Source organism: Argiope bruennichi, chromosome 10 (genome assembly GCF_947563725.1).
Source record: "Argiope bruennichi chromosome 10, qqArgBrue1.1, whole genome shotgun sequence".
Taxonomy (NCBI): Eukaryota; Metazoa; Arthropoda; class Arachnida; order Araneae; family Araneidae; genus Argiope; species Argiope bruennichi.
The window spans coordinates 89009420-89034863 of record NC_079160.1 but is presented as its reverse complement, the minus strand read 5'-3'; the positions used below and the strand labels follow the sequence as shown (position 1 = coordinate 89034863).

The following is a 25444-nucleotide window of genomic DNA, read 5'->3' as shown; positions in this document are numbered from 1 at the left end:
AATTATTTTTCATCTCAAACCTATTATTTTCCTCCTGAAAATATGAAATGTAATAATTCCTCATTATTACATTTCATATTTTCATTTCTCTTAACAAATGCACGTAGGTCGAAAGTCAGCTTTTAACTCATTAGAGCTGTTCTATGTTACATAAATTAGGCATATTTTAAGAAGTAAAAACATAATAATAAAGAGCATTTGAAGTTGTAGCACATGAACAAGCATTTCACTACAGAAAAAAAAAAGAAAGCAAAACATAAAATAATTATTTCAATAACATAAGATTTTATATATTTTCTTTCAATATAAATCGTAATTAAAATCAGCATTCTAAATGGATTTTTTTAGCACAACTTAGATACTTAAATTCAGAAAAGTACTTTTAATCAAATTGGTCTAAAATTTGATGGCGTTTTATAAGATCAGTGGCAAGCTCAGAAAAAAATTTTTAGGTGTGCATATCTACATTGCCATAAAAGAAGCCATTTCTTCAGTTTTGAATTACTAGTTGTTTAATTTTATTTCTACTTTTTAAATCTATTATTCGAGAATTGATGTGAATTTTAGGTACAAAAATTACAAAACTAAAAAAAATTACGAAAACTAAAAAAAGATATCGTGTAGAACGAATAAATGAATAACATATAAACGAATTATCTAGAAATATTCTTAATTAAAAAAAAATCTTCGGGCGTTCATATGTTCCTTTGCACCACACCACCCTCATGCCTGGCTAAGGCTACTTGCTAGATTTTGTTCATCTAGCTCTTTATAAATTGATTATCATGATGAAAATCTCACTGCAAAATGAAATTCTTAAAGCTGAATATTTTTACGATTGCAATGATTTCATGACATTTATTATGATTTAGAAACAAAATTGCTTGTTTTTTTTTTAGGTAAATCATTCCTAATTAGATTAATACTGATAGAGCTGCAATTAATTCAAATTATTAGCATACAAAAAGCTACAAGCAATCAATGTCACATATTTTTACATGTCTTAAAATTTGGTGTAATTCAAGTTTCTGTGCAAAAAATACTGAATGCAGTTATTGAAAATTACACAAAATGCATCAAGCTTTAAATCATCAATGCTTTAAATGCATCAAGTATTTCGAATCATACTCAAATCTATTTAACTATGAAAAATTACATATCTCACAGTTTTCCCAGGATTATAAATTTAAGCCGTAGCTATTCCCAGGTTTAAAATGTTATTTGAATATTAAATTTCCATTTCAAATTGTTGGATACATGAGGGATTTTTACAAAATCCTTTCAGTAGCTGGATGTTGTGTGTTTTCTGTTCTTGCTTATTTCATTAAAACAGCGCATCAGTTTGACTATAAGTGCAATGCTTTGTCAATGAAGATCAAATTTCAGTAATGAAGACGTTAATGGCCATGAATTTTTCGATTGCTATGCTTTGAATGCTCTTTGAAAAGACCAATTTCGATGCTATTCTTTTAATATTATTTACCCAAAGTAAGATTCTCTTTATATGCATTGGCTAATATAATAGACATACTATAGCTCATTTTGGTGTTATATGAACTTATGATAAATTATAATTCTTTTTCCTATCAATCATTTGGAGAAACTGATTTTCAAATGAGAGAAGTGGTGATAAAATGGACAGGAAATCCATGATTTTGTACAATTAATTATAACATGGTGCTTGAAATTGTGACTGATGGATTTGACAATTATTTCGGATTGACAGTTCCTGTGTTGCAAACCGGAATGAGCAAGAATCTTATGTTATGCTATAGCATTATAGTAATCACCATAGAAATAATGTTATAAACATCATGTTTTCTTCCTATGGTTATGTTTCTATAATGTCTCTTAAGAAGGATAGCTTGCTATTTGTTTGAAGATCGTTTTGATTTGCATATTTAATATACTATATGCAATTAATAAAATTATTCACAAGAAGAGGAATCAATAAATTTCTTATCCGATTCAACAACATTTGTCACTAACTTATTTCCGTTGCAGCATCAGGCTAAATAAATAATCATTATTTTCAATCAAAACCCATTTATTTGATTATTTATAAAAGATGTTGTTTAATCATTGGAAATATTTTAAGAACTAACTATTTAAGCATGAAATATTAAATTATTCACAACATGTACGCTGTTTATGATTCTTTAAACAAAACGGCTAACGAAAAATGATAAAGCCATCATAGGCTCAATATTTAATATATAAGATTAAATACTGAAAGCAATTTTGTTACATGACATAGTTGATAATCATTATTCATCCCATCAGTTATTTTGTTACAGCACTAACATAAGGACACCCATGAGAGAATAATAGAATATACTTAGATATAAAGGAAAGAAATCCTTTATTATCAAAGTATAACATAATATAAAAATTTTTCATAAAGAGCTATATGTTTAGGTAAACAAGTAAAAAAACAAACAAAATATAGGTTAAAAATGTTTATTCATTAAATTATACTCTAGTCATAAGAAGTTTTTGTCTCTGAAATAAAACATAGCTTCTTTATGTGTGAGAAAATTGGTTTGATCGTTGTAGACATCAATAACTTCAAGTTGTGGAATATCTTCTTGGGCCTGCCAATAGAAAAAAAAAGTTAAGAGAAACTCATTCACGCATCATTGTACCATAAACTAAATATAGTAAATTATGCTGTTATATATTCAAAATATACAGAAATAACTAATTACATTAATCTTTTATAAAATTGAACAAAATTTTGTGCATAAAAATATTTAGGAATGTCTCACACGTTCTATCAGGCTGGAAATTATGTTTATATAAAGTTATCCAATTAAATATTAAAACTAACAAATCAAATAATTATTAAAGAAATTTAGAAAAAAATGATTTATGTATTTTTATCAAACTTTTTTTTACCATTCAGAATTTAAGAATTGAAATTTTCGTTAAATAGTTTTTAATCTTCTTTTTTACACCAACATGGTAGAGTTTTTACTACATAAGAATATAATAAAATAAGAATTAAATTAAATTTTAAAGTTCGCTTTTTAATTAAAATTAGTAATTATTTTATTTAAAATTCCTTACAAAGAAAATTTTGTTGTTCAATTATAAAATATGTGAATTATTTCATTAATTAGATGCTAAATTTCTGATTACTTAATAAATAAATCGGAAAAAATACAAGTTGTTTAAATAGAGATAGAAAACAAACTGCATAAAAGGAAAAGAAAAAAAAAACCCTGTAAAACAGTAAAGTTATTTATGTAGGCGATTAAACTATAAGGTCAAGAACTTTTGTTGGTGTTTTGCCTTGTATCAAAATCGAACGTTACCTCAATATGACATCAGAATTAAGAACTGCTCAAACATTTGAAAAATGGTAATCATGCATATAAAATGTTATCAGAGTGTGTTCATCGCCAGCGATGTCAAGGGGAAGGAACGGTGATATTCTGTAACGCCACTAATAGGAAGGCTGAAAGTTTATGTCGATGAATGACGATTTCACACGATTCTTAGGTCGGATATTCACGTACTTTTTTTTAACATTTTACTTTTGCGCATTTTTTTAAATGTCTGCAGACAGCTTATAATTTAATAAATCTAAGTAAACGCCGCCGAATTTTTATTTCTGAAAAAAAAATGATAGAAAAACATGAAGAAAGCTACAGAAATTTCGTGTACATTTTTTTACGGTGAAAATGTGTCTGTCTAAACATAATATTGCGTTAACGTTACGCAATTTTGCAATATACGTTATGCGCAGACGGCGATGGACAATAATATATAATTAAACTGGTTAAAAATATATTTGAAGGAAGAAATGAATGTCTAATATATCTCCAATTTCAAGAAATGTTACTTACTCGCTTACTAACAACAACTGCATATGGAATTCCCAAAGAAGATGCTTCTTGAAGACGTTTCCCGATCGTTAAATTAGTTCGGTCATCTACAATAACATTGGAATTCAGCCAACCAACTTTGCTCAAACTCTCGGCAAAGTGATTTGCAAAAGCCGTTACAGATTCCTCTTTACTTCCTTTCTGAAAAGAAGAGCGGAAAAAATATTATAAACATAGAAAAAATTACACATCAGAACTAACTGGAAAAACCACAAATATATTTATGTACTTATCATTGTTTGTCAAATATAATAAGAAAATAAAATCTCTGGATTTCAGTACATCCTCACTGCAGACACACGGAGTTTCTCTAACTAGCATAAACAAACTATATTAGGGGGAAACTATATTAACAAAATGCCTGATAATGTAATCAAGTTGGCGCAGAGTGACTTACAATGCCTTCACAAAAGAAGATTCACAGGAGTCTAAATTTCAGCTAGAGGTATACAAAACCATCTGGAACTTTTCCAATTTGAAAAGGTCTAAATGCAACAGCCTTAAGCTGCAAAAATACGTCTTTTTTTGTTGTCGTTGTTTTTTCTGCCTCTGTCACCTAACTTTGAAACACATTTCTCAGCTTTAATTTTTAAAAAGTGGTATGGATGGCGATAATTGTCGTCGAATTAATAGGAAAAAAAGCATATCATGCATGAGAACACGGCTCATCTTAAATCCTGTCGAAGATTAATGTTGATGTCTAAATTTGGCAAGTGCTTAACCAACGGAAGCATCGTCTTTGTCAATTCATCACGGTTCAAATTTAAGTAAAACCTGGTGAACTTTAAAAGAAATTTCAATCTAACTAAACTAAACTGAAACTTGTTTTTCATTTAGCTTAAATAAATGTTAATTGAAATACAAAAAGTTCAAGCAGCAAAAATCGACAAAAAAATATAAGCAACAATAGCTTATCCACCATTATTATTATTTATATTATTAGCTTATCCATTATTATTATTTATAACAATAAATCCACCAAGAAAACTTACTTATATCCTCAAAGTGCACCAAAATCATTGCCACCAAGTTGAAAACAAAATGTATTAAACAAAATATGAAATTAAATATCAGCTCAAATGCATAATCACAACAGATATCTCAGCATTAAACATTGTTTCCAGATTAGGATTAATAAATAGAACAGAATACACATTTATCAGGTATTTTCAAAATTGTCAAAACAAATTAAGGAAATTTTGAAATAGTTGTGATAATTTTTATATTATTAGGGTTTTGATTGTCTTTTCTGTTATTCAGAAAAGTATGAAATATCCATTCATTAAAATACAAAAAAAAAATGTAGAAGAGGAATTTATAATAAAGAAAAAAATTTGTCAATAAATGGAAACAGTAAATTTTCTACATATTCAAATCACTATTCTTTCCTTTTATGCAGACAGATAATTCTTTAGAACACAGCTATTTTTCTTAATGTGAATTTTGTGAATTTAAGATTAAAATCCTATTTCCAAAGTTTGACAACTAAGAAAAAGTATACATATATTTAAATAAACAAATAGCATAAAAGCTCATAAATTTTTTAATAACTGTTTTAAACTGAAAAAACAATAATATAAAGAAATTTTCTTCCGGCAAAATTAATAATTTTAAAGAATATAAGCATGCCCACAAATAATTCAAAACTAATAAAATTTTAGTACACAATCATTATTTTACAAATTTTTGTACATTTGTAAACAAATTAATTAGAACAGCAAAATCAAATGAAATTCATTCTTTTCATTTGAGAGGTGAATCTTAATCACCATTTAACTTACTGTGACAACTTGAACAAAAAAGCCCTTGAGAACAGAGTTAATATCAACAAGTTTTTCAAGTAACTATACAATTTTTTCAAAAAAAAAAAAATGAGTTAAGAAATTATAGGTCCCTAAAATATAAATCAATCATATCATAAAATGTGTTAATTACCTTTGGTGGAATTACTGATACATAATACGGGGACAAGAGAAATGGCCAACGAATACTATTAGTCTTTGACAAATATTCAACTGATGCAGCAAGTATTCTTGTTAAGCCAAGGCCATAACATCCCATTTGTAATGTTCTGTAAAAAATATTCACGAAATGAAAAATGTTTAGAACATAAAATAAAAATATTCACTCAGATTTTGAATAACTGTTAAAAAATCACACATTTTTTTTTTTTTAATTTCTAAACTATTTATAAAATTTTCCATTTTGCATAGTTTTACCCCTAATGGCTAAATAAAATAAACACAAAATACTAATTTAAAACTGAAGTAATATAAAGAAGCTAGAAAAAGAAAATGTATGACAAGTAAATTTAAATTTTAGTTAAAATAATATAAAAGAAAATAGTTTTTTTTTTCCCCAAAATCATTAAAATATCAGTCTCCATTCAATCAAAGAAAATAAACATCCATTTCTAGTATCTTTTTCCATAATATAAAATGTTACTTGAGTTGTATATTAAATTTATTTTATTATCATTTTTTAATGAATAATAATAGTAAGAAATAGTTTTTATTCTGTGATAATAGTAAATATTAAATGTCTTGTGTTTTTGTACATAAATAATGTTTACTAATGCATAATAAAGAATTTTTTTTAAAATACCATTTACGAGACGCTTACAAAGTTTATACAATAATTAGTTGCTACTAAAACTCTAAATAAAAAATTGTAGTAATAATTTTCTAATTTTAAAATGTCCTTTTTCAGTTTTTTTTTCTTTAATATTTCTTAGACCCATAATAACATAAATCTCAACAAATGTTTTGTTAAAAAGAGTGAAAGATGAATTAAAGTAATTTAAATGCACATTTTTTTGTTTTGTTTTTCATGAGCAATACACGAAACAATTTTAAACTCAATAAATAGTGGTATCTTTATATCTTTAGTGAGAGCAAAATTATTGAATAAATATGGAGCTGTTTCTAGTATTGTTTCAAGTCAAATCAAGCCTTCTTATATATATATTATTTTTCAATTGTAATTAAAATAAATTGTCGATTTTCAGAAATTACCTTGAGCAACTAAAGAAATAAACTGCATTAAGTACTGAATTTTTCATACATAAAAAATATTTATAAATTTAATAAATAAAGTTTTTTTAATAAATAATTTTTTTTCTAACCACTTTTGGCAACCATGGTTTGCTAGGATTAACGGTTGATAAAAATTTCAATTACATTTTTTGTGTCACTAAGTCTTAATGGCTTCCTCTGTAAAAGATATTTAACCTTGAAATTTTAATAGGCTTGTAACTCATACTATTTTAGAAGTCTTACACAATTCTGCTCCTTTGCATATTTCTCTAATTATATATATGTGCCCAATTGTATAGTATGGAAAAATCAACAGTATTTAAAAATGGGCAGACTTTAAAAATTCCCCATTATTGCTTGATTCTCAAGACAAAATTTAATTGCAAGTACAAAATTTCAATGTTATCAAAAGCATAGCTTGTGCTGAAACCAATTTTAAAGGAAAAATAAGCCAAAGCTCCCTATATTGATTATCATCAATGGGGGGGGGGAAGCTACTATAAAGTATTATTAGTAATAAATTGATTTGGGTGTTACTTCAACAATGAAATATATTATTGTAAAATAAGCCTTAAAATATCTTTACAAATTGGTAATTTTTTAAATTATATGGAAAAATCATAAGTATCATTGAAAGAAAATTTTAAGATGACATAAAAATTATCCTTATGCTGCAATATCTTTCAAAATTATTACTGAAAGACTACAATTTCAGTTAACTTTTACTTAATTAAAAATTGATGTGAGATACAGATTCCCTTCAAAGTTTATAGAAACCAAATTTAGTGGTTCTAGGGCAAACAATCAAACCTGTAGAGCATCAACACACATACATTCACCTTTAAAAGAGATTGATTTTGAAGAGATTCTCATATATACAAAGTAATTTTAATCTTAAACTCTACTTAAATTAAGCTGAGCAAAGAGTCAAAAATATGCAAATCGGATTTAAAAAAATGTTAGTGAGAATATTAGTTTCTGTATCTTTAAAGAATAAAGATGAGAAAAGATAATTAATAAGTGCAAAAAAAGTCTCATATGAAATTGTTACCAAACAAATAATATTAAAACCTTACTCACTCGGGAGTATTTTCTGAAGAATCATATTTCGCCTGGAATGGACCAGAATATGTAGTTCCTAGTAAAAAGGCATGGCCCACCTAAAAGAATTCCATTCAAAGCATTGAATAAAATCAATTATTTTAATTCTACCTCATACAATATTTTCTGAATTATATCACCATAAATATATAGACCCTTATTAGCATTAAAAAAAATTCCATAATTATTTTAACAAAGTAACAAAAAAAATCCTTTGTGTTTAATTATAATGCATTAAGAATGTATTATCAATGAATTCTTTAAAACATATGAAATATTACTACAATTCAAAAGATTTACAATTTTAAAGTATGTACTGAAAGATTTGAGTTGCTAATTTCTGAAATTCCAATTCTCAACAACCAACGTAGAAAATAACTAATGTTTTTGTTGTTTTTTTAATTTAGTTTTCTTTATTCGACATTAAACAGTTCTTTTTGAAAAATAAAGTTGTATATATAGCAACAGAGATCTTAAAGATAAATTTACTTAATAAAGTAAACTAAAGAGAAGAATTAAACCCCAAAATAATGAAAAATAATTTAAAAGGAAAAGAGACCCTTACTTCAATTGCATTACTCTTTTTTGCAGGAATATTACAGGACTCACAAAGAACATCAGTGCCATCTAAAAAAAATCACATTTTGCAGTTGAGAAATATATTTAATGCCTGTAAAAAAGATGTTAATATTATACAAATTTGTATTAAATCCTTCAAAGAAATACATTTTATATACTGCTTTAATAAATTTTTATGTACCATTTTACATTTCAGCATTTACAATATTTTGCACATTCCATACACAATAAAACAGTATAATTCATCAACATTACTTCCTTTCAAACAACTAATAAAAAAGTATATATCAATAAATTACATTTCTTTAACTCTTTATTCAAAAAATTTACTATGCCTAATGCTGATTATTTATTTTTTATTAAACCAAAGTTTTGTTTCAAATTCAGGATTCATTAGCATTCAGTCAATTACAGTAAATTTAATCTCACAATGAATCAAATTATTAGCAATACAAGCACAAACATTCTTTAAAGCAGTCTTTTAGAGCTCAGTAAGGACAAAATATTTATGTGCTTATTTTAATTTTTAAAGCCATATAATGACAAGAAATTAAAATATAATATTTTATGCTGCACTTGAAATGGCAATTAAAAGAATATTTTTATTTGCAGACTTATTTAGTTATTACTTTCAAGTTCCATGCACAAAAGAAAATTTTAGTTAAGTTGCATCATGCTTAATGTAAAAAAATATATAAATGCATAAATTAAAAAAAATTAGAAATCTGAACCATTTTAAGAATGAACTTCTCTATTGAAATAATAAAATTATCCAAGTGAATGAGAAAGAAATACCTAAAATGGAATATTCTAGTAAGTAAATAAATAAAAAAAATACATGCAATGAAAATTTAAAATGTTAACATGCACAACAATCAATTTAGATGACAGTGAAAAAAATATATATTCTTAAGAACATTGAACAAATTTCAAAGAGGGATTTAGGAGAGTACATTAACAAAGTAAGAATAAAATATCATAAGAAATATCTGAAGTTGTGAAGCAAGCAAAATGCAAGCATTCAGAAAGATTATGAAAAATACACACACAAAAAAAAAAAAATGCACATGGCACATAAAGGTATACGCTTCCTGGTCAGTAGGTGTGAGTGCATCCAATTTTCAATCAAGTTTAAATTCTATACTAGTTTATATGTTTGGTTTAATTAATTGAAGTTTGTTATGAACCTTATTATCCTACTCATTTTGCCATCAATATCTAAATAAACATTACATTTTATTATTTTTTTTTCTGAAGACACATAAGATACAGGTACAGATAGAAGAATAGTGACTAATCTAACATCCTTGTCTGTTTTCTCATTTATCAAAATACTCCCATGTGATGAAACACAATATAATAATAACATTGAATGTTTTACTTATAAATTTGTTATACAAATACCTTAAATTTTAAAATAAGTGGCTGTTAACATTTAAGGATGCAAATGATTCCAAAGCACTTAATAAGTCAGAGTAAATTATACAATTATCTGCACACTTATCAAAAAGAAACACAAAGCTTTTGAAAGAGTTGTAACTTCTATAGTGCAAATGGAATGAGACTAATAAATCTGACAGACACTTAAAGTATATACAAGCAAAAGATGTTTGTTCTAAGCATTTAGAACTATCTGAAAAAAACAAAAGTGAACATGTGATATTTTTCATAAAAGTTTGTAGGGAAAAAAAGCAAAATTACAATAATTTCATTATTTTGCTTATAGAAGCTTAGAAATGGATTTAATTATTGAATAATAGCAGGCTTCTTGTATTATTTAGAAAACTTTGAGAGTTGTACAAATTATGAGAAAGAAGCACAACAAAGATGATTTCAAACATGAAACGAGCAAAAAGCATTTAGAATAGTTAAAACACTGAAGCAAAAAAAAAAAAAAAAAAAAAAAAAAAACATTTGTTATATTGAGAATGTTTCTGAGATAATGAAATTACAATTATATTATTACTTTGCTTTTGTACTCTTCTTTGAGGGAATAGAGGAATAGCAGTGTAAACAGAGGAAAAACACTTACATAAGTGCAATGAGAAAATTCTAAAAAGCTTTGGAGTTTAATACTTAAATAAAAAGTTAAGAACTTGGCACTAAAACATTTTTAGTAATTGATAGATTTGAATATAGTACAACTTTAAAGACATGTAATTGTTATTTTGTATAGTACAGTTAAATAATTAAAGTTATTATTTCAGAGAACACAGTCTTAATTTTATGAGACTAAGACACACTATAAACATATATATTACACTATTCACCCAAGATTTGCTCATACATAATTTTATAGATATTGTCAATTTTACTTGTCTCTGATTATAGTATTGTATATTAGCTTGGGCTATTTTGGGTAATAGATTATAATTGTAATAACTGAAATAAGAATTAAATTACATATTAAGAAAATTCTTCTATAAGAAAATAAATTCAAATAATAATATAGTCGGGTTTTTTTAGCTAGAAATTTTTGTAAAGGAAATGTTATTGCAACACTGAAATAATGAAGAATTCTGAATTAATAAATGGAACATCTACTCACCATGCAATTCTTTGTTTATGCCTGTTTTACAACTGAAAAAGAAGATATAAAATGAATTTAATGTTCAAATATTTAATTTGCTTACATTTTCATTTATTCTACTCCATTTATATGAAAGTGGAAATGTCAATCTTTATTCCATTAATATATTATAAGAAAGTTAAGTTTACAATAAAATTTAATAATAAATGCTTAAAAAATTTTTTTTAACTTCTTATAATAAAGAATAAATAAGAAAAAGTGAGATAATCAATGATTTTATTCATTATCTAAAAATCATTAAAATCATTTGTATAATTAAGACATTTTAAAGGTTTTCAAAATAACTGGAGATGAAAAAAGTTATGAGGAATATACATATAGAATTAATTAAGAATAATAATAATATTACATTTTCAATTTATTTAAATATTTAATTGAACTTAAAACCTTTGAAATTTAAAAATTTACTCTTTGTAAAACAGAAGTCTGGATTTTGAAAATTATATAATAAAAATATGAATATAAATACCAAATTATAAATTATGAAACAAAAACATATCTTAAATATAATTTAGAATTGTTTTCTCTTTTCAAAAGATAAAATTTTATATGTAAAATAATGAGATACCATCAGTTTTTGAGGAATTTTAAATTTTCTAAATAATTAATTTTTTTATGAATTTAAAAAGATGGTGTAAAGAAATAGTAACACTATTTCAAGATCATCAAATAAAAGAGTTTGTTTACAAAAACATTCTTTAAAGGAATTTTCATGGTAGATATCCACAAGATATTCTTTCCTTGTAATTTATGAGCCCTTTATGCTTGAAAATATTGTATTCCTTTAATAATATAATATGACATATTTAATATTTTATTTGTGTTAATTGTCAATGGAAAAACATTCAGCTGATAATGGAAATTTATTGTAGGAAATCTAAATTCAAGACAGGAATAATGACATTTCTTAATCAATCTTAAATTTAAAATTTATTCCCTCAAATGGATCCTTTTATCTTCAGTTCTAAAACATTTGTTTTGTTAATTTTCTTATTTATTGGTGAAAGATATGTATTAAAAAGATCCAAAAATGAAATAATAATTTTTAATACTATTTATTAATACACTCAGGGCTTGCCATTTGGGGGGGGGAGTGCGGTGGATGCTATGCACCAGGGCCCCGTGATTGATGAAGCCCTAATATGATCAGGAATTAAAATAAAGTTCTAAACAATGAACATTCTATCTGAAATATTTGCAAAATAGGATTAGCACACAGATCTCAAGAACAAATTATTCCTGCATTAGGAAATGATGTCCTTAACAAAATTAAAGATGATATTAAAATAGCCACATAATAAGCATCCAGATGGATAGTTCTCCTGATATTTCCCATAAGGAATGAACTTCAGTCATTATTCAATAAATAAATTTTGAAGAGAAAAGATTCAGTATAAATGTTAAGTAAAAGCTTAAGTATTAGTAACATTTATAAAGTTTATTGAAGTAACTGATATGCTTAGAGAAGGACTAGCAAAAACTATTGAAAAGATTAAGTGAGCTTGATTTAAATATTATGAATTGTAGAGGACAGGCATACTGCTACTATAGCAACATAAAAAGGAAATATAAAAGTGTACAACATAAAATAATTGCTTTAAATCCTCATGCAGTTAGTACCTTGCCTATTACACTAATCTAATTTATTAAGTTCTGAAACCATTCCCAGCAGTATATATTTTAAACATTTTTTGGGATATTGCAACTGCCATATTGTTCAATCTCTGCATCTTCAAAAATATTGGAAATGCTGCAAAAGTATTTAAATATCATTCTTAAACTTTATGCGATACTCTTTGGAAACTAAAATAGATTTGGCTCTTTCAGCAAATAAAATTAATAAGGGATTGTCTTTAGTCAGACATGTGTGCAGAATGCTTAAATACACTTGCTATATACTAAGCATCGAAAAAGAAACTACAAAAAGTTGTAATTTTTCTAAAGTAATTAATAGCAACAAAAAAAAATCATGCATTAAATAAACATGCAATAGTATTATATGTTCAGTTTGTAATTTATTTCTTTATTTATTTTTACTTTACAAAAAGTTAGGGCATTAAATGGCTTCTTGCCAGCAGACCCTTTTATAGAGAAAGCTGGCTATGAATATATTGTTTGCCTTATTCCATAAAATTTTCACCTAATTTTTTTATTATTATCTTGTTTAATAGTAAACATACAGTAAATACAGTAAATTATATAATCCCTCGAGCATATATATATGTATATATATATACTTAAGATTACAATAGATCAATAGATTATTTTGATAAAAACAAATAATTCTGTTCTAAATAAAGTACACTAAATCTTGGTATATTTTCTTTTTCTCAAAACAATTTTGGATTAAAAAATATTTTACAAATTATTAATCATTTTCAACGAGCATTGAAGATATTAAACACTTATTCTTAATTTTACCAGATTTATTTTATAATACCGATATCAAATGGTACATCTTTATATATGACTTATTTCTAATTTCATTACAGAAGACTTTTTTTTAAAAATTCTTACTTTGGACAGTAAAATATTTCATCTTCTCCAATGTCAGAGATTAAATGAAACTCATGTGAACATTTACCACCAATATCACCACTAGAGCCCTTAGCTAAAACAGAAAAACAAGGGATGAAATAGAATATGGAATGAGAAGGCTAATTCATCTATATACTTATAATAAAGCTCAAAGTGTGTGTGTGTGTGTGTGTGTGTGTGTGTGTGTGTGTGTGTGTGTGTGTGTGTGTGTGTGTGTTGGCACTCTACAGGCCAGGTCATTTGACATACAGCTACCAAATTTGGTACATGTATACCTTAGAGGTCGGGAATGTGCACCTGGGGTCCCTTTTTTTTTGAAATTTTAATTATTAATTAAAAACTAACTTTCCCGCCAAAAAAATCTTCTATTTCCCCACAGCCAACTTTTCCGTCAAAAAAAAATCTTCCAAATGAGTAAGGCTTCATTTTTTTTTTTTTTCTCCCAACAGTAATGAGGCTAGGGTTAACATTTTTCGGCGGATTATTTCAAACGATTCTGTTTATTTTCTTAATGTTTGATGCATTTAAAATTAAACATTGTTAATTAATCCATGTTTCAGATTCATTCTGAAGTACTTTTGAATTAAAATAACACAGAATAAAGGAAATTAAAAATGTATAATCTGCATAGCGTTACCCCAACTGGCGTAAGAAAATTCACGCATTTGCGTTACCTAACTGGCGAAGAAAATTCACGCATGCACATTGTTCTGATTGTAGTCATGACAACCACTATCAACGGATGATTTAAATTATTTTTAGGTTAGTTGCATGCTTTTGTAAGTAAATTGTATTATGTTAGTTATATATTTTTTGTATATGCTTATAGTTTTAAGTACATCGTTTTTTAAGTAGTTTTTTTTAACCTGTTTTCAATGATTTAAATTATTTTTAGGTTAGTTGCATGCTTTTGTAATTAAATTGTATTTATATTAGTTATATATATATATATATATATATATTGTATATGCTTATAGTTTTAAGTACATCGTTTTTTAAGTAGTTTTTTTAAACCTGTTTTAGACCGATTATTTTAAACGATTCATTTTATTTTCTTAGTGTTTGATGCATTTAAAATTAAACATTGTTAATGAATCGATCTGTTCATGATGAATCTGAGAAAATTTTGTTGACAAATTCTTGAGATATTACATAAATTAAGAGAGATATTCTTTAGTGCCCATAAAGTTTAAACACTCAGTGACTCTATTATCAGTAATCATATTATTAAAAAAAATGCTTTGTTTCAGTAAAAAATATTATTATATTAATTGCAGATTAATCATTTACACTTTAATTTAAAGCATAAATTCTACGAGGGGTAACAGAAAATTAGAGAGATACATATCACGTTATGACTGAAGGCCTTTTTAATATTATGAGTGAATTATATGACTATCAAAATTTGAAGTTTTAAAATATTTTGCTGAAGAATCTATTAAAGTTGGAATTGCATAAAATATTTAATTATTAAAATTTTAATGAACATTAAGATTGGCGAACTGGCTGGTCGCCAAAGGCAGCTAGTATAGAATAAAAAATATTAGTTTGATAGTTAATTTCCATAAAAACGAATCCTTCAATGAAAATAAATACTGATAATTGCCATAACCCCTACTATTTTTTTCACATAAGTGATTTCAAATGAAAAATCAATCACCCTGAACACATAATTGTCTAAAAAATTATTTAATTTTTTTCAATTTTCATTTATAGATACCAACGGAGGAATCTTTTTATAATAGTGTATGATTCAACATTTTAATATATTTAGGTATTTTAACTAATATGGAAAGGAATTTTAAAAAAATGGTATAAATCATAAGAAATTAGTTACATAGGTAAAAAAGGTAAGTTTTTCATAAACACAAATTATTTATATTATAGAACGTTTTATTACCTTTCCTAATGATTATCTTTATAAATATCTAATGCAGGTTATTTACTGATACTTTTTTGCATTTTTACTTTTGCTTATCCACTAAAAAAGAGGAAGGTTACTTAAAATATTTTGTTATATAACTTTTAATTGATTATCTTTCATAATAAGGGCATGGATATAATAAATGTTCTTTATCCACATGAAGAAATAAAATATTAATAATTAGTATTATATTGACAATATAAACTAACATCTCTTCCTGATGAAATGCACAAATAGTGTTTCCTATCAGAATAGCCAACCCAAAATGAATTGCTATTTGTGTCCATTATTCCTTATGTCATCTATTTCTCATTCAATCATATTATCTATCATCTATTTCTCTTTCAGGCATAATATTTACCACATACCTAACTTCAAACCACCATACTATTCCAGCACAGAATTAACAGTTTTTTGTCAAGAACTATTATGATGGCTACCATCCTAAAGCATTTTTTTTTTTTAAATTTAAAACTAAACTTGAAAAGTTAAATTTAGGAAAACTCATTTCGTAATGCTTACATTACTTGAGCATAACCAAATGTTCTTAAGTAATATTTTTAATTATATACCATTATTAGATATTAAAATAATCTATTGAAAATAAGCAACAAATTCTCTTGAATAGAATATGAATTATAATCATTATTCCAGCAATGTTATCATTGGATTATTTTATTTTACAAAATACCTCAACCTATTAATATATTATTTTTTATAAACAGAAAATTATAAAACATGAATATTAGAAATGGTTTCATAGTTAAAAAATTTTAGATTTTCATGATACAAATAATTACATAAAATTAAAGATTGCTTAAAGAAACATTTGTCAGATTTACATTTGAGGAAGATATCATTATGTCATTAAAAAAGAAAAAAATGCCAATATTTAAAAAAGTCTAAATAAATATAAGTGTACTGAAAACAAAAGTTCAAATAAATTTCATATCAATGGTGTGCACATAAACAAATACCTTGTTAGCATTTTTTTTTTTTTTTTTTTTTACATTTAGTTATATAAAAATGTATTTTATTAAATATTTAATCAAAAATTTAACATTAAAATTTTGACATAAAATTTTTCAACAAAACTGATTAAAAAATTAGTATAAAAATACTTTTATTCAAATTAAACATTAGACTTGGCCACAAAAAGGGCTGAATTGATCTAAAAATTATATATATATATATATTATACTGGGATTCGATATTTGATAGAACCTTGACTACAGAGAGGGATGGACACTACAAAGAATGAGAATGAAAGCAAATGTGATTAATTGCTACTCTTCAGCAAAACTTCCAAAATTTTAGAATAAAGAATAATCTTAAAGATTAATTGTAAGATCAAAAATAAAGAACAATTATAGTTATTAGCAATTCTAAAAAGTACCTTTTATTGCATCAATGCCAAGCATTTGGAAAAATTCAACATATGTATTGCATACTGCTTCATATGTTAACTGAGAATTTTCTTCACTAGAATCAAAAGTATACATATCTAGAAAAGAGATAATAAGTTGATTGATTATTACAATGTTTATCAGATCACTAATAATTACAATAAAAAGAAAAATAATTAAAAAATGAAATGACCATCATTTTTTTTTTTTTTTTTTTTTTTTTTGTAAATTAGAACCTTTTACTGAAAAAAACTATATGGAATAAAATAAATACTAATAATTCCATTTAATGTATAATAAAACTTATTAACATATAGATCTCAATTTAATGTTTTTGAGTCAAATTTGTAATTATAATTATAAATTAGATAAAATGTGAAAAGTAACTTTAATAAATAAAACACTTTTTTTAAAAAATTAACTTGTTAATTGATTATAAAGATTTTGTCTCATACCTTTCATCTGAATGATAATTACAAAGCCAAATGTTTTCATTGCACTGTGTTTCAATTTATCAATCAATCATTTCAACATGTAACCAATATATATAATTATATTTAGTTAATCAAGTTTAATACTTTACACCTTAGTCACCAGCTATATACATAGATGAACAGAAAATAGTTTCTTTTCATAAATTCTTCTATTGCAAAGATAAAATAAGATCGCTTGAGAAAATGAAAAAAACACATTCTTCTGTTGCATATGAATTTCAAATTGAAAAGGAAACTGTGAATATAATTTAAATAAATTTTACCTTTCATGAGAAATTCTTTTCCTCGTAATAGGCCTAACTTTGGATTCATTTCATCTCTGAATTTTGAAGTTATCTATGAATTCAAAATGCTTCAGGTCACAAAATCAGAAATCTATAATATGATATGAATTTAAAAATATATATATAAAAATTCTTTATTATCTCAAAACGTTATTTTGTTTCATTTATTTATTTTATTCTTATTAAATTATCCTTAGACAGATAAAGGAAAAGTTTTTTTTTTTTAAATAAAGAAATTAGTGAATTTAATTTATATGCTTTACATGTGTAATATTAATTAACTAAAAAGAATTGTGTGTTAAGAATTTTTACATTTATCAGATCATATTAAACTTATAATTGAATTTCAACTTAAAAGTAAATTAAAACCAAAGATAGAAAAATGAAAAATTATGGTAGTTCTTTCATACTCCAAATGAAAAGAGAGAACATAAATTGATATGCTTAAATGGTACATAAACTAATTAAAAAGAATAAGATATTTATATTTTTTATATTAATACTGAATGAACAAAAATTAGTTTACTCATGTGATATTAAAATTTTTAACTTTATTCTTCAGAAGTAAGAAAAAGTTTTCATTTAATTATTAAAAATGATTGATTTTATTTTACCTATTTTATTTGGAAACATGTTAAGTAATAAAAGAAAAAGTATTTTAAAATAATAAATTATTGGAACAAAAGAAGCTAAGTGAATACTTTTTAACAAAAGGAGATAAACTGAAATGCTATTTTAAATAGTCAATGCCTGTATGACAAAACGTTAGTTCATTATGAAGCATATAGGCTAATTCCACTAATAAATATAAAAGAAATACTCTAGTTATTGTATTCTCAAGATAACAAAGACAAAGTTAGTTTTAAAAAAGGCAATTTATTAACTTTTTTAGGAAAATTGGTTAGTGATGCTAAGAACCAGTATCAGTGAAGATTTCCAGGAAATTTTTTAGACTGTGTTATGCAAACCATTGCAATGAGAAATAGTCTTAAAAAAATTACTTACTTTGTTGCATTTCTATAAGACATATAACTAAACTGCAATTCCGATTTTTTTTTATTTATTTATTTTTTTTTTAAGATTTATATTTGAAGGAGTTCAAATATAAATCTTCTGACTTGTCAAAACCAGCTTAAGCATCACAATTTTTTATCAATATTTACAAATAAAGTTTTGATGTAATTTAGTTAATAAATGATATATTATTTTTACTTTTATTTCTTGCTTTGTATGGTAATAAACATTTATATATTTTTTTCATTTTTATCAAACAGATTTGGAAAAACAGGTAATTATATATATATATATATAATGTTCACTTTCTTTTCTATCTTTTATTCAGTGGAAATGTTGCAGTCGATTTTAAACTAACTTCTTGGTGAATTAGACCTGAAACTTTAAATATAGCTCAGAATGTTATGATTGTTGTATTTCGGGTTTTTGCAGAATGGTATGAATATGCATAAGTAATAGATTAAATTAATACTAAATTATTCATAAATGCTGTGTTAGTATGTAGAAAATAAAAATTTTAAATAATAATAAGCATTATGAATTTTAGATAATTTAATATCAGTCAAAAATATATTCATTTTTTTCCCCTAGGTCACAAAATAATAATAAAAATGACTTTAACTATTTTAAATAGTATAATAAAGCACAGTAAGAACTATACAAATATGATGGAAGCTTCTTTGAAGCAATATTATAATTTAATATTAACATAATCTAATGATACCTGATATAAACGTAATGGCAGACTTTTATATGAAAGAGGAGCAAGTGACAGAAGATATGTAGCAACTTCTTCATGTGTCTACCAAAAAAAAAAAAGATTATATAATTGAAATATATTATTATATCATGTAGGAACAATGACTCAATTTTGTGAATAATTAATTATTTTACATTAGCTACTAAAATATATCAAACAAAGAGAAATAATCTTTAATGAACAAATATAACATTTAGTATTAAATTAATATCTCTGTATGTAAGATTTTAATATTTCTCCATTAATATAATGGGCAAAAGTGTTGAAGATATAACCTAATGCAATTTATTAAGGCTGTCAACAGCTGTACTTGACTGAGAACAAAACTTAAATGAATAAAACAGTATATTGTTACAGAACATTTTTCTGGAAAAGTAAGGAATATTCGAGAACTTTCATTTAAAAACAAGAAATAAATAGAAATGTTTGACCTAAGGTTTAAACTCTGACCCTTCCAATTTAAAATCAGATGCTTTACCACAGCACTATTGTCATCTGAAAATTTTAGGGCAGAATAAATATTTAAAAAATTTTTAAATGCAATTTTCCTTTTAGAAAGTAAATTTTTACTTCTTTATTTAATTTCTTTAGTCTTTTTAGTTTTTAATTTCTTTAGTCAAACATTCAAAAACATTTCTCAAAAATAAAAACTATATGATCTTTAAAGCAAAATCTTTGAAAAATGCATAATTATCTGTATCAAATATTTAAGCAAACCATTAATTATTATAAATTTTTTTCTGTTTTTCAGACTTATTTGAGACAAGAGAAAAAGAACTTACAGCTCCAAGACAAAAAGATGACATATGTCTGTCTTGTAATTTGAATAAATTGTCATTTCCTTCCCATCTACCTACAGATTTTTTAAAATTGAAATCAATAATTAGAAGCAATTAAGATTATATACATATATATATATATATAGAGAGAGAGAGACAGACATATATATAGAGATAGATAGATAGATAAACTACTCGATAAACTTTGAATAAATTCCAAAAAAAAGCAAGGCAATGCTGTGATAACAATTCTGGCTTGTTGAAATTTCATAGTATAGTTATAAATGTAAATGCCCGAAATTGTATTTCATGCAAAACTTCTTCAACTTTATTCAATCACCATACTTTTTTCAGATGTAAAATTGCAACCATTTCATTTATATTGGGAAACTTCTAATTTAAACAAGACAAACATTCAACAAATAAATTTTCTCTAATAAACTAAAAATTAAAAACACATCTTTGCTAAATTTTAATAAAATTTTTTAAGATTCCGTAAATAGACTAAAGAGAAAATTGCAACTTCTAATATTGAAATCATTGCACACCCAATTGAATCCAAAACAACACCATTGAAATTGATGATACAATCTTCACTAGTGCAAAAAGCTCCTATGTTGGAAGAATAACTACTTAATAGATTATACAACAGCAAACAATTAAAAAATCTTACAAATATTATAACATCCAGATATTAAATAAATTTTGTAATTATTATAATCAATAATTTAAAAGAATGCTTGAAATAACTTTAAAAAAATAGATTTCTGCTATTTTCAATTTATTTTATTGTTACATGTAAAATTTTATATAAACTATCCAGCACTTTTTTTTTTCATTACAGTCAAAGGATTTAGATACAATAAATGAATTAAAATAGATTGGTCCTGCGAAGTTATATTTTTTTTCACAGCAATTCATTATTCAGCTATACTCATAAAAAATTGCCTTTTGAAGCCAAATAAAGATGGAAAGCATTTTCACACTTCCTTTTTCTAATTTCGGCATTGCTTTGCTGAGTGTTCATTCCAATACTTGTCAAAAAATAAAAGATTTTAAAAGCTGCTAAAATATAAGTCTTTTGCTTAGTCATGAAAAGAAATGGTGTTATTTCAAATTAATTCATCTCGTACCAGAAAATTTATTACACACGCCAACACATATTTATAAGCTCTTGCTATTTCCATAAATAGATTCAACATTGGCAATATAACACAGAATAGCTAGGATAACTTTTTAAAAACTGTAATAATTTATAACTTGAGTAGTTTTAAAATTTTATAAAATAAGTAATTAAAATACAATTTTATTACACTATTTTTTACTAGTGAAATTCTATAAAATAGTAAATTCTTTATTGCATAACATAATTTTTCCAATATTGTTGAATGTTGAATATGTTGTTTATAATTTCATTACCTTTTAACTACTTCAATATAGAAATCTGGTTGCATACCAGAAAAAAAAACAATTTAGTAAATATATATACATATATATGTATGAAGGGAATATGACATACATACCAGAAGTTCTCATCAAAGGCTCAGGAATAAGAGAAGGAAATGTGACTTTCTGACCATTGATTTTATGCATCATTGCATCAACTAAATTGCACAACTTTGTAACAGATCTTACTGCCAGTGGCATGAGTATAAAAATTCCTGGACTAACATGCTTGACCAAACCTTTACTAAGCATCAACTAAGTAAAATAGATTATAATCATTTTAATAATAAAAAAAATATAAAAATATAAAAAAAACATAGATACTCATTAAATTTCATATCTGAAACATAAATCAGCATATTTCAATGTACCAGTATATCACAAACCAAAATTGATTACACTCTCTAAATTATCACAAAATATATAATGCTAACGTATATTTAAAAAAAAAAATTTTTTTTTCATTAGTTTTAAATAAAGCAAAGAATATGTGGCTGAAATGACCTTTCTTTCATAAATTAAAATGATTAAATTCTTTTACTAAATTAATTTTTCATTAAAATATATAAAGAAAGGTAAAAAAAAATCTCACCTACAAATAAAATAAAATTTTTAACTTTAAAAAATAAATTTTACTTGCTTCTAACTGTCAGTTTATATTCTCTAATATTTTATAATTCACAAAATAGTTAATTTTCAGCAGTCATAAACTGACATCAACAACTATTTCACAATAATGTAGCATCAGGGAGGCAAGGATTGCATGTCTTTGGTGTTGTAATCAGGAAGGAGCAACATAGAGATAAAAAGTTTTTGCACTTATATTACTTTTTAAAGTCAAATATGATAATAGATTAAAAAAAATAATAATAATACCATGCTCTGAATGCTATTTACATCTGCTAAGTTAATAAAAAGGTGATAAGATATTATTATTATGCTCTTAAAATGCCAATGCTTTGATTATTTTAAGTATATTAATCAGAATATAATAACAATATTTTTATGGCATTATTATCATTAAACTGTAAAAAATAAAGAAAAATGTATAAATGTCTCTCAAAATACTCTAAATAATAATGTGGAAATAAATGCTTTAAAAAAAAGTAGATTATTGGGAAAACGAAAATTTTAAGCATGTATTAAGTGTAATATCATGCCAAAAAAAAATCATTACATTGAAATAATATACTGAAAAGTACTTAACAAATATATGAGTCCTCATATATTGCTTATTATATTTAGATTATATATATTTTATTCTATAATATATTTAAATTTGACTGCCTTGCATTAATGAATAAAATACAAATATACTAAATTCCATTACAAAAGTTGTTAAACCTAATCATATTACAAAAATTTTACTTTAATTTTTAAAGTTTTCTACTGATGGAAAATAATCTCTGAAGGACCTCACAATAAGTTTCCAAGCCTTTTCCATGAGTATCATTTTAAGCAATGCGCAGATTATATGTTTCTTTTTTATCAGCTTTACACAATCAGTAGCATTAAAGAAAGGAAAGAAATATTAATACTTGAGAATTTAGCCTTTTGAAGAAAACATTGTAAAAGTAAAAAATACTTGTATTCATGTAAGCAGTATGATGAGACAGGAAGGGGGAGGGAGAAAAAGCCAAATGATACCGACTCTCATAATATCTTTCTGAACACTACCATTCACAAATATATTTACATATATCTGTTTTTATGCAATCAATATAATGACAAAGAAACAAATGGGATACACATCCTAATAGCCAGTATTAGGAGGACCATGGGGGGGGGGAGAAATGTCAATGTTTTTATCACTTCACAAAATCAAATAAGATAATGAGGCAAAAAAAAAAATAACGTCATGGACCAAGTGACAAATGAAGGATGAAAAATCCTTACTATGCCCTAAGTGCTACTTATTTTTATGCCACTGGATCTACATAAATTATTCTTGCGGTAAAAGAATTTAAGAAATTTTTAATCAATAAAGAGCTTATTCTATTATTTATACTTTACCTTTAAACTTATGCAAGATGATACAGATGATTTCTCTTTAGGAATTGCTTCAGCAAAGCAAAGGATTTTAGACATAAGGTGAGGTTTCTTTGAATACATAGTGGCTTGGAATAGTTTTGAAGCCAAACTAAAATTTATCATTCAAAAGTAACATTCATCAAATAGAATACTATGAAATAATAAAATTTATTTGAAAACATAATTAAAATGCAATAAATTATCATGGCTAATTTATCATCTTCATAATATTGATAACCAGACAAAATGTTTTTTTAACTGGCTTGTCAATTAATATAATTTGTTTTTTAATCAGTTCATAATTAATACTGAATTATGAATTATTGTCCAAATATGCAGTAACTGTACAAATGTGTATTAGCAGTTATATATTCAGCGGTTTAATGAGAGGAACTTTATGGGATAAAAATTTTAACAAACTGACAGTTACAACAAATTGCAGATTTCCAATTTCAAAAGACAATTCGATTCAATTCAATTTTTCATGTGATAATATATATATGGAGTCCTAGATAAGATAATCAACTATGAATTATCTCATTACTTTTCAGTTACTTTTATATATAGATTTTTTTCTAACATCAATAACTGCTGTACAGAAAATTTTTTAAAGAATTAAACCTTCAACCAAATATAAGTTTTGTAATTGAAACTTTATACATATATATTTCATTTTATCAATAAACCATGAAGATAGATAGATTGATATGATTTAGTTTTATAATGCAAGGTAGATATACAGACATGTAATACCACAGTGTAAGCTGAAATAATAAGCTGAATAATGTTGAAATAATCTAGAAAATAATAAAATATCAACTATAAGACATGAAACAATAAACATAAAGTAAAATTGTAGGATAAAATTCAAATAATCAACATTAAAAGTGATAAATCTTTTTCTTTTATTTTATTTTATTCCAAATTTGTAACGGTTGTTAATGATAAATATTTTCTGCCTTTTGATGTAAGATATGGTTTTTTTCAAACATTTTAGAGAAAACATAATTTATTCTGATAAAATAACTCCAATGCAGGAAAACGACAATCTCTGAATAAAGCATTAAAACTCTAAGAGTTAAATTATACTTCAATAATTCAAATATACTCATAGTAATTTAACTTCATGCCCATTAATATTTATTGAAAATGGGGGTGTAAGAAAATGGTAGCAATCTTGCTTCTAGAATTTTCTCTCGATTAATTTGTACAATAATTTGCTTATTTTTATTGGTTTTCGCAGGATTTTTTTTTTTTTTTTTGTAATTTTTTATGAATTTTATTATTGGCTAATAATATGTACCGCGCTCGCTCCTTAGTTTTATTACTAGATGTTTTTAAAAAATTAAAATAAATTTTACTTACTGGAATTTTTTATTCATTTTTGAAATCCCTAAAATTACTAACTTTATAAACAGACGTAAATTTTAAATAGACATCAATGTAAGCTCACTAATTTTCATTGATTGAAAGTCCAATTTTTGAATTGTTTTTATAAATTTTATATTTAATTTTCCAAGCTATATTATACAGTTTAAACTTGTTTCTGTACTTTCAACATTCACGCTTGTTT

At 24.8% G+C, this 25444-nt stretch overlaps 1 protein-coding gene across 1 annotated transcript; it reads right to left on the bottom strand.

Annotated features, from left to right (window-relative positions):
* Window positions 1-2444: 2444 nt before the first annotated feature.
* LOC129988433 (probable proline--tRNA ligase, mitochondrial) lies at window positions 2445-25444 on the bottom strand. Its single transcript, XM_056096659.1, has 14 exons — window positions 25237-25444; window positions 23854-23980; window positions 21918-22095; window positions 20398-20468; window positions 19580-19657; window positions 17821-17893; window positions 17054-17161; window positions 13713-13806; window positions 11154-11185; window positions 8592-8653; window positions 8006-8085; window positions 5826-5961; window positions 3852-4031; window positions 2445-2594 (listed from the first exon to the last, which is right to left on the bottom strand). The coding sequence occupies exons 1-14, from the start codon at window positions 25251-25253 to the stop codon at window positions 2484-2486; spliced, it is 1347 nt and encodes a 448-aa protein (XP_055952634.1). The 5' UTR covers window positions 25254-25444; the 3' UTR covers window positions 2445-2483.

Coding starts and splice junctions, on each gene's coding strand:
- LOC129988433 (XM_056096659.1), bottom strand. Junction 20,469..21,917: donor GCCTTTGATGAGAACTTCTG/GTATGTATGTCA, acceptor AAAAATCTGTAG/GTAGATGGGAAGGAAATGAC. Junction 8,654..11,153: donor CATAAACAAAGAATTGCATG/GTGAGTAGATGT, acceptor GATTTTTTTTAG/ATGGCACTGATGTTCTTTGT.